Source organism: Nicotiana sylvestris, chromosome 6 (assembly GCF_000393655.2).
Source record: "Nicotiana sylvestris chromosome 6, ASM39365v2, whole genome shotgun sequence".
NCBI classification, from domain to species: domain Eukaryota; kingdom Viridiplantae; phylum Streptophyta; class Magnoliopsida; order Solanales; family Solanaceae; genus Nicotiana; species Nicotiana sylvestris.
The window spans coordinates 123,487,041-123,498,382 of record NC_091062.1 but is presented as its reverse complement, the minus strand read 5'-3'; the positions used below and the strand labels follow the sequence as shown (position 1 = coordinate 123,498,382).

General features: G+C 38.9%; 1 protein-coding gene across 1 annotated transcript; it reads left to right on the top strand.

The window, feature by feature from the left end:
• Positions 1 to 6,842: 6,842 nt before the first annotated feature.
• Positions 6,843 to 10,344, top strand: LOC104217910 (UDP-D-apiose/UDP-D-xylose synthase 2-like). Its single transcript, XM_009768255.2, has 9 exons — positions 6,843 to 7,328; positions 7,764 to 7,856; positions 8,019 to 8,126; positions 8,760 to 8,874; positions 8,954 to 9,087; positions 9,188 to 9,289; positions 9,372 to 9,464; positions 9,596 to 9,731; positions 9,818 to 10,344. The coding sequence occupies exons 1-9, from the start codon at positions 7,062 to 7,064 to the stop codon at positions 9,928 to 9,930; spliced, it is 1,161 nt and encodes a 386-aa protein (XP_009766557.1). The 5' UTR covers positions 6,843 to 7,061; the 3' UTR covers positions 9,931 to 10,344.
• Positions 10,345 to 11,342: the final 998 nt, after the last annotated feature.

Genomic DNA, 11,342 nt, shown 5'->3' with positions numbered 1-11,342 from the left:
TGCTGAATACGGGGGCCTGCTGGGTTGTCCCCTCCCAAACTGACCTCTGCCCCTAGTCGGGGCACCTCTGAACTCTCCGGATAATCTAGCCCTCTTATCATGTTGCATCTGCTCTCTACCCCTCTGGTGATATCCCTCAATCCTGCAAGCAATCTCTACCACTACCTGATACTCTTTACCCATCTCCACCTCTCGGGCCATGCCAGATCGAATACCGGGGTGCAATCCCGTAACAAATCTCCGCACTCTCTCTGCATCTGTGGGAAGTATCATGAGTGCATGGCGAGACAACTTAGAAAACCTCGCCTCATAATCGGTCACAGACATCTGACCCTGCTCAAGATGCTCAAACTGATACCGCAGCTCTTCCTTCTTAGAGGGCGGAATATACCTATCCAAGAATAACTGTGTGAACTGACCCCAAGTGATGGGAGGAGAACCTGCTGGCCTGCCAAGAACATAGGACTGCCATCATCTACGGGCCCTGCCCTCAAACTGAAAAGTAGTGAAGTCAACTCCATGTGACTCCAATATCCTCATGTTGTACAGTCTGTCCCTGCACCTATCTATGAAGTCCTAGGCATCCTCATGACGCTCACCCCCGAAGACCGGAAGGTGAGGTCTTGTCCATCTGTCCAATGGCTTCTACGGGTCACCATCCTCAGCTGGCCTAGGCTGGGGCGCCGCTACAGTAACTGGCTGGGCCCTATCTGCAAGTAGTGCACCTAGAGTCTGATACACTGCAGCTGCATGACCAGGAGCCTGAGCAGTAGGGGTCTGTGCTCCCCCTCCTGCCTGTGATGTAGCTGGATCTGCTGGAAATAAACCATCCTGAGTCATAGAATCCATGAACCGCAGCATACGGCCCATGACCTCCTGAAAACCCGGTGCTGTCATAAAGTCTTCTGGGGTAGGCTCAGCTGCGGGCACCTCGCCCTGCTCCTCGATGATAGGATCTCCCGCAGGATCTACTGGTGGTACTACTAGGATAACTCTAGGATGCCCTCGTCCTCTACCTCGGGCTGGTGCTCTCCCCCGGCCTCTGCCTCGGCCTCTCGCAATAGGGGGAGCAGCTCCTCCCGGGTCTGGAATGCCAGTCGTGCGTGTCCTCACCATCTGTGAGAGAATTAAAGAGGGAAACTTAGCATACCAACCACTGCATGATAGAAATGAATAAAGAGTAGTTTTCCTAACACCCTATAGCCTCTTGAAGATAAATACAGATGTCTTTGTACCGATCCGCAAGACTCTATTAGGTCTGCCCATGACTTGTGAGACCTACGTGAACCTAGTGCTCTGATACCATGTTGTCACGACCCATTTTCATAATAGGTCATGATGACACCCGACACCATTGTCAGGCAAGCCAACGCGAAAATATAATTAAGTTCTCATTTTACCTTTACCAAAAATAAGTGTAACAGATTCTCAAGTCAAAGTTAAGACCATGAGCGATCAATAATGTATCAAAATAATTATACAACCCCAAAATAAATGTCTACTAGTGTGTGTGTGTCAAGACCTGGTGTTACAAGTAATAGGCATATAGTAGAATATACAAAAGAATCACACTATCCTACTGTCCGAAACAGAATAGGCAGCAAAAAAAATACATAAGTGAGAGACTCCTTCAGGCTGCTGAACGGCATGGGAAAGGAAACAACACACCGTAGAAGTCTCGAAATCCGCTCAGGGATGCGCGCCCGACTGATAGCCAAAGACACTTGCCTCAGATCCTGTACAATTAAGTACAGAAGTGTAGCATGAGTACATAAACAATATGCACCCAGTAAGTATCCCGTCTAATCTCGAAAAAGTAGAGACGAGAGGTCCACTTGATACTTACTAGAGTCAAATAATATAATAAGGTGCTATGCTAAGCATGAGAGCCACAAGAAATCAATAGTTTGTAGCAAGAGGCAATAAGTCATCTTCTTACCAATTTTACAGTTAACCAAATTTCATTTCAAGTGTTTAGCAGCACAAGTCATGGATAAGATTTCACATAAATATCATGCGCACATTATGCCGAGGTCAACGGCCCGATCCAACAGAAAATAAACTGTGCACTGCCAGAGGGCCGAATGACGCGAACTATAGATGCATCTATTTATACCGAGGCGATCGGCCCGATCCACAAATATCAATTAATATCAAGAAAACACGCGAAGGCGCATTTATATTCAATAAATTCATGCAAGGATTCAACAAGTATATATGCTCATTTTTATTCTTTTCCACGTCTCTAGCATATCCTAAGTGATCGCATAAGCAAGAAAACATAGAGATATTTACAAATATAGCATGATATGGGTCATAGACTACCCGGACAATTAACATAATAGTAGCTACGCATGAACTCTTGTCACCTCGTGCATACGTAGCCCCCGCATTTAGTAGCAAATTACTCAATTATTATACCTATGGGGACAATTCCCTCTTACAAGGTTAGAAATGAGACTTACCTCGCTCCAAAGTGCACTTCCAATACCAAAAACGAGTCCAAGCCCTCAATTCGGAGCTGAATGATCCCAAACTAGTTAAATGAGGTAGGAACTAATCAATATAGACTCATAAGATCGAATTCTAGCTATGAAAGCAATTTCCCAACCCTTAACACAAGTTTCCTAAATTCCGACCCCGGGCCCACGTGCCCGAATTCTGAAATTTTTCGAAGGAAGTTGTTCTCTATAACCTAAGGATCAATAATATATGATTTCTAATTTATTTCATAACAAATTTCATAGTTAAATCTAACTTTTATTAAAACCCTAGGTTCTTGCTTTAACCCTATGATTTCACCTTAATACTAGTGTTTAATCTACCTACGACATAAATATTAAACTAGAAATAGGTAGAACACACTTACCTCAAGATGCTAGGTGAAGGTCTTCTCTCAAAATCTCAAAAATCGCCCAATTGAGGAGTGAAATATGGCAAAAATGGACTTAGAACCCGTAATAAATGAACTCACTGCCTTAGCGATTTCCGCATCTGCGGTCAGGGGATCGCATCTACGAGAAAAGGACCGCATCTGCGAAATGGCTTAAAAGAGCTGGGACAGATTCTGCGGTCTTGAGACCGCATCTGCGGAGCCGCTTCTATAGTTTGGCCTGGCCTTTCCCTAGGCCGCTTCTGCGATAGATGGACCGCATCTGCGGTCTCGCACCTGTGTCCACCAACCGCTGGTGTGGTTATGACAGAAGCAACATCTTCAACACTTCTCCAAAATTTCAACTTCACTCGAGCCTCGTCCGATTGACGCTCGGGGCTCTCGGGCCCCGCCCGAACATACCGACAAGTCTGAAATCATGAAGCGGACCTACTTGAACCTTCAGAATTCCCGAAGCAATGCTAAATTTAAGAATTGCCCCTAAAACCAATTGAATCAAACCTTTGAACTTCAAGTTCTTAATTTTTCTCTAACGGGCCAAAACGCCCTTAAACCACTCGGATTGACACCAAATTTTACGGGCAAGTCTTAAATGATATATCGGATCTGTACTGGGCCTTGAAACCAACATACGAGCCCGATACCCATGAAATCAATCATTAATTAGTTTCTTTAAATCCTTAAAACTTCAGATTAACAATTTCTTATAAAAATTCATTACTTGGGCTAGGGACCTCGGAATTCGATTTTGGGCATATGCCCAGGTACCATATTTTCCCACGGACCCTCTGGGATCGTCAAATCACAAATTCGAGTCCGTTTGCTAAAAAAATTGACCAAAGTCAAACTTAGTCTTTTAAGAAAATCCTAAGGAATCAAATAGGCATATTTCACTCAAAAATCTTCCAAATCCTGAACCAACCGTCCTCACAAGTCGTAAATTGGCTAAAGCAAGCGCGAGAAGTTTTATTTAAGGGAACGAGGTTCTAAAAGGTAAAACGACCAGTCGGGTCATTACATTTTTCATGTGCAGATCCAGGTACATCGACTCAGTCCTATCACCCTTGAGGCGAGGCGACTTTCCCAGAGACTTCGAGGTATATCTGTCGCGTCCGCAAACCGAGGAGTCCCTTTCTATTCTCTCTTTAAGTATTAGCCCTTCTGTACTTACTCTTGTTAGACATTCTGGAGTTAGATACTTGTAGATATTCAAAGGCTTGTGGTTTTCATGAGAATCCGGGTTTTGGGAGAATGTTGTTAGTTTCGAGAGTTGTATTGTATATGTCGGGCGACATCTTAAATACTATTTCATTCGGTTATTTTGGTTTTTAGTTATTCCTTCCGTAAATTATTTATTTTCCGCATTTGTTAGGCTTACCTAGTCGTAGAGACTAGGTGCCGTCACGACAGTTCACGGAGGGAGAACTGGGGTCGTGACAGAAAAGCTTTTCCGTTTGAAGGTAGTTAAAGAAAGGTTGAAGAACAATAAAAAAGATTTTAGGAAGTTTGGAGAGTTATCGAGTATGAATAAAGAAAATTGATGCGTATAAGTAAACATTTAGACGGCTAAATTCATGGCCATGATTACCTCGATAATTGGCAAAAGCTATGCTGAATCGTAGGATGATGCATGTTCGGGGCATTAAATGCGGTGAGATATGCATCTAATCAATCGTTAGAAGCTTTTCAGAAGGAATCATAGTAGTTCCCGCCAAAAAGATTATTTCTACCAACTTTCCGGTGACAAAAAGCTATGTCACAAGAAAGCAGAGAGACTATCTGTATATGGTAAAATAAGCTATACCTGGTGGCCTCTTAAAAGAATGACACGTGGAATCGAAGGCAACTATCCCATTTGGTACCGGAAGGAATGACACTCATAAAGAGGCAATAAATACCGTCCGCCCGGTGACATTTAATGAAGAATATTTCACAGCATTTAATGCACTGCCCGTTACAAAAAATTTGTCATTTATGCTTACTGTTACACCTTCATCAACGACCCTCATAATTGACATTAAAGAAGGACACAATCCTAGGACCTTGTTCCCTATACGTAGCTATAAATAGTGAGCTCTGCTATCATTGTAAAGAATACAAATTTTCTGGCAAACTGATACTATAATCTATTCAAAACTCTATCCAATTTTATCTTCTTATTTTTTGTTCTTATCATTATTGCGCCCGGAGGCCTCGCTACCGGAATCATTACTTCTGCTATTCGTCTTCACATCAAGGCTAAGTGTTACATATTTCTTCAAATTCTTTTATTATTTCAGGACTTGTCTAGAAATCACGTATATTTAATTGTACCGTTTTACGGGTAAACAGTTAAATTTATGGTATTAAAGCAAAAGTTACTTAAATTAGAGACGATATTGAGCATCAATCGTCCGTGCGTGGGTGTGTAGCTGTTACCTTACTTATGCACACTATATGAAAGTTACTATACCAGTATACCTGTTAAATAATGCTATCAATATTGGGGGTGTGCATTCGATTTATCGATTCGATTTTGACCTTTATCGATACTTACTTATCGATTATCGATTTGTACATATGCTTATCGTTATCGTTTCAATAAGGTTTCGATTTTTTCGATTTCGATTTATCGATTTTTGGGGCTTATCGATTTGGTTATCGATTAATAAAAAAATTTGCGGGATTCCACGGAAAGTATATCGCTATAACACGCCTAACTAATATGGACAAAAAAAAGCTAAAATAAGACGAATACCGTTTATAACATAAAAATTGTGTCAACAAGCACATGCAACGAAACTAAAGTAAGGGATCAAATGTATGCCACCAACACTCCAACGGTATAAAAAAATACATCATCATAGATAATTCTGTTTTCCATTAATTTGAACTTCATTCCCTTGAGCTTTAAATATCATCATTTCTTAAATGTGGTAGAGGAAATAATAGGGTTAGGGACTTAGGGTAAAGGGAAGGATATTATAGAATAAGGGTAAAAAAAAATTAATTTTTTTTTTATCTTTTTAGTATATCTTATCGGTTTATCGATAAACCGATAACCGAAAAGGACAAAATTGAAATCGATAACTCGATAAGAAAATTTTTGAAAATGAAATTGAAATCGAAATCGATAAACCGATAATCGATTCGATTTATCGATAAACCGATTCGAAGGCACGCCCCTAATCAATATGGATAAGTTGTAGAAGTACTACTCTGTAAAACCTTTTTACTTTTTTAGTTAAGACATTGGTAGTATTGTATGTGTGTCGGTGGTGCTTGCACGGACCGGTGATCTTTTTATTCCCAAAAGATATAGCTAAGTGAGCATGAAAATGGACAGCTCATTACCTCACATGACATGATTATGGAGAGCAAGTGCCCGAGTGAACACGTCAACCATAAACCTATGGTAGAGTTAAATTCAAGATTTAAATTTTAAGAGTTCAAATTTATAATTTTATTATATTTTATTTAATTTAATAAGTTTAAAATTTATTATTTATATATATTTAATAATTTTTTGAATACAAATATAAGATATGAGTGAAAACTATGAGTTTAATTGAATCCATAGCTTCTACACTAGATATGCCCCTGGTTGTGGAGCCTCTCCCATTTACATAGTAATAGCCCCAGCCTAATTAAGAATTTACTTCATGATGGCTATTTTTTTTTTGGAAAAATTAACTTAAATAATCGTTAACCTAATTATTTAAACTAAAAAAAGGTTAGCGAATATATAATATAAGTATAATTTATGTGATATATAATATAAGTATAATTTATGTGTAATATATGTATAATTAATATATAATTTATGTATACTAATTAAGAAAGATGAACAATAAGCCAGTCCGGTTTAAAAAACTATACATGAGAATTAGTGGCAAGTATCGAGAGAAAAAAATCTAAGAAGTTGTAGTAACTAAATAATAAAAGGAAGAGATAATCCAGTGGCCACAACATTTTCCGTGTGTATGTTATGAAGCGCGTACATAGGCAAATGAATGCAGTCTGGCCACAGCCACACACACTGCCAAATTCTACTCTCCTCCCTCCTTTTAGTTCCTTTAAATACCCCCCTTCCTTCACCGTCATTACCCCTTTTTCTTCCCCCAAAGAATCAAACGATCCATATACTTAAGGAAGTAGTAGAAGAAGTTTTGTAGAGAGAATTTTGGAAATGGCAGGAAGAGTAGATCTGGACGGAAATCCAATAAACCCAATTACGATATGTATGATTGGTGCCGGAGGCTTTATTGGCTCGCATTTATGCGAGAAGCTAATGTCGGAGACGCCGCACAAGGTGCTCGCCGTCGACGTTTACAATGACAAGATCAAGCACCTTCTTGAACCGGCTACGCTCACCTGGGCTGATCGCATCCAGTTCCACCGCATCAACATCAAGAACGATTCTCGTCTTGAAGGCCTTATCAAGATGGCAGATCTGGTAATTTTACTCCATTTTTGCTTCTCATTATATCAATAATGGATCTTCTCGTTGTGAATATGAAATTGTGTTATTGCCAAAATTCTTAGATTCATATTTTGTTCTATTAATATCCTTGCGAGATATTGAAACGTATTATTCTTTTTTAAGTATTTGATTACTCATTTATTGAATCTGTATTGGAGATCTTATTGGATCTGAATTTCATCATTCTCGTGTTTTTAAGAGAAGTTTCACATATTTCTCAAATAAAAAAAGCTTAATATGTCCTTGAATATTGTTTAATCTTATCTTTGGATGCTTTATACTAGTTTTAGTACGATTGCTTTAATTATGGACTACTTTATGCACCGACACATTTTCCTCCAATTTTTAAATGTTGATCCGGTCAATTCTTTAACTGTTGCTAACTTTTTGGCTTTTCTTGTGATGCAGACCATCAATCTTGCTGCAATATGCACTCCAGCGGATTACAACACTCGTCCACTTGACACTATTTACAGCAACTTCATTGATGCTCTTCCAGTGGTATGCATCTCTCATTTTTAACTTCACTTTTGCCTTTTTTTTGGGGGCTCATATTTTGCTATGCAGTTGGTTGTTATTGGAAATGACTCCAGTTGAGATATAGACAATTTTGATCCTTGTGATTATTTAGAGTGTGAAGTTGATGTGAATTGATTAATACAGGTGAAGTACTGCTCAGAAAATGGAAAGCGTCTTATTCACTTTTCCACCTGTGAAGTTTATGGGAAAACGATAGGTGCTTTTTTACCCAAGGACAGCCCATTGCGGCAGGTGAGACTTCACTAACATCTTATTTTGTACCATATTTAATTCAACACCTAAGGTGAAACTCGCTTTGTTGTTTCCATGGAGTTCTTGTCCTATCCTTATAAATGTCAATTAATTTCCACTATGTTGTTTGGTATTTGTATAACATACTTGTACTGGCCCCTTGTATCCAGTGTTTAAGTTGCTTTGTTCCATAATTGTTTAGATAGATTTAACTTGTTCTATAATGATCTAGGACTTGCGTTTTTATTTTGTCTTTTCCTCCATGCTGCTTTTCCATACCCCCACCTGAAAAAAAAGGCAGGGTAATTAAGAAGTTAAGGGAGTTTTTGATATTTAAATTTTGTGTGCTCATATATATAAAATCATCTCTGATACACAGTCCTTTTCTATATGTTGAGAAGTTGGTAATTGCTAAGCGATTTACAAGGGCCGACAATGTGCCTTTTCTATATGTTGCATGGATCATCTAGCAGATTGAATCTAAGTGGATGAGGAACCATTCAGTCTTGTGCATCCCACGACATGCTTAACTTTTGTTGTGGAATCATGGATGATCTGATACTCATTTACTGTTTTCTGATACCATTCAGATTTTTGGAGGTGTTTTAAATCTTTCTTCTGATTTTCTCTTAGGATCCTGCTTACTATGTGCTTAAGGAAGATGCCTCCCCTTGCATTTTTGGATCTATTGAGAAGCAGAGGTGGTCATATGCCTGTGCAAAGCAATTGATTGAGAGGTTGATATATGGTATGTGAAGTTTTGCCTGATTGAATGTCTTAAAACTTGAATATTCTCTGGTATAATTCTTATGCATACTATTTTGCAGCTGAGGGTGCTGAGAATGGCTTAGAATTCACAATTGTAAGGCCGTTCAATTGGATTGGTCCCAGGATGGATTTCATACCTGGTATTGATGGTCCTAGTGAGGGTGTTCCAAGAGTGTTAGCTTGCTTTAGTAATGTACGAATGATTTGTATTTCTGATTTATTTTGATTGAATTTAAACTTGCATATATTCTTGGATCTCACTTTCTATTATTTCATTTTCCCTCTCTTTTCAGAACCTTTTAAGACGTGAATCACTGAAACTAGTCGACGGTGGGGAATCACAGAGAACTTTTATATATATCAAGGATGCTGTTGAAGCTGTTCTCTTGATGATTGTGAGTTTGACCTCCATCTTCTTTGATTTGAATTTTTCAGGTGCATAAATATATATATGCTGATTCACTCTTTTTCTATCAGGAAAATCCTGCAAGGGCAAATGGCCATATTCTTAATGTGGGCAATCCTAACAATGAAGTTACTGTGCGGCAGCTTGCTGAAATGATGACTCAGGTGAATTGAGTGATTGCGTTTTGTGTTTTCCCTCAATTTTTCTTCTTACGGGCTTTGTTTTAGTTCTACATCTTAGTACAACGTCCATCCACCATCTATTTTTCTCAGCACCTTTTCTTGCATAACAACAGGTTTATTCGAAGGTGAGTGGAGAATCTTCTCTTGAAACGCCCACCATTGATGTAAGTTCTAAAGAATTTTATGGAGAGGGGTACGATGACAGTGACAAGAGAATTCCAGATATGACTATAATCAACAAACAGCTTGGTATGTATGTGTTTTCTCATCTATGGATTAATTCAGACATTCTGCAGGTCAAGAATAATCTGATGTTTTGATTGTGGTCTGACCAGGCTGGAACCCAAAGACATCCTTATGGGACTTGCTTGAATCCACACTCACCTACCAACACAGGACATATGCTGAGGCTATCAAGCAGGCCATGTCAAAGACAACTGCAAATTGAGGGAAGTTCTCTAGGATGTGCTGCTTGTCTGCAGGTCTTTCAATTTCTTTAAAAAATCTACCAAGTGAATCTTCGTGGTTCAGTTCTCATACACGTAACTTCTTTTTGCCTCTCACGTTTTGAAAATCTATAATAGCTGATGGTGTAAGCATCATGTATCCTATCTTGTGAGTTGTGACAGTAGTCATTAGTAAATTGTGTCATAGGTTGATGTAATATCACTGGAGACTTGTCAACAACAGTTATCAGGCACTAAATGAAGGAAAGCCTGTAATGTCCTTTTAATATTTTGTTATCATTCATTCTATTCTTCTGTATGAAAGCTTCTTGTATCATTTTTTAGACCTGCTGCCGGGGCTCCGATATTTTCCGGTTGTCATTGGTTCATCTATTAGATTGTTCTTTTTTCTTCAAGCTGTTTGGAATAAGTTTGTTTGCAAGTGAGATGGATAGACATTTAGGTTGTACCTGGAAAACATTGGGGTGATCTTGTAGTTCGGATGTTCTGTCATTTGGTCTGTCCGAAGTGCTTATGGGTATATGGGCTTTCGTTTTGATATGCGGCACTGTGATTTCTGTGATTTGGGCTATTCTCTTGTGGTATTTTGCTTGTAGCAAAAGATTTTACACCAAATGCGAGTTACTTTACGGGTAATCTGCATGATTTAGCAAACCTTTGGTAAAGCGGTTGAAGTGTCACCTGCTCTAAGAGAGCAAAGGTCTCGGGGCTCATTTACTATGTTCTTGATACATTAAGTAGATTAGCGTCAATCTTGGTCCCCAAATTCTCTCTGAACCTGGGCGGCCTTAGAGTGGTTTTCCTTACTGATTCTTTAGGAACAAACTGGCATGTGGTATCTTTATGGGGGTTTGAGGTGTTGAGTGAAGGAGGATAATGGTTCGGATGCACTGAGAACTTTTCCAAGTAACTTAACCTTTTTGAATCTCCAAAATTGGTTGGTGAGAGTTTAGATATCACCATTTTTTCTTGATGTAAATCTGAAATGGCATTGTGAGATAATTGGCTTCACATTACACTATATCATATAAGTGTTGCTTTTGTTTGATTCAATAACTTACTGGACGGCGAGAACCTAATATAGCGTTGGACGTTTCGGTCTGCGAGTCTTCAAAATATTTTTGGCATTTCTTATATTTTATTGTTCTCACGTTATGGATGGTTTAGTTTTACTTTGACATAATACTCACATATTTTTAAAGGAATGAAAGTGATTAATTATAACTTGAATATGTTTAGTGCATAATCAAAATCAGACATTCCTTATTACACTCGGAGAAGCCAAAGCTTCCCATCCCACAGGTTACTCAGAAGAAAACAAAAACGGAAAAGGCCTTAAATGAATGCGTTTCATCAGTAAATGACACACGGAAGTATTCTAGCACTGCTCTTT

Bases quoted from the DNA above. Each gene is read 5' to 3' on its own strand.
- LOC104217910 (XM_009768255.2), top strand. From the start codon at position 7,062: ATGGCAGGAAGAGTAGATCTGGACGGAAATCCAATAAACCCAATTACG. The intron at 9,290-9,371 runs GTGAGTTTGACC...TTTTTCTATCAG, and splicing joins AAGCTGTTCTCTTGATGATT to GAAAATCCTGCAAGGGCAAA. The intron at 9,732-9,817 runs GTATGTATGTGT...TGGTCTGACCAG, and splicing joins TATAATCAACAAACAGCTTG to GCTGGAACCCAAAGACATCC.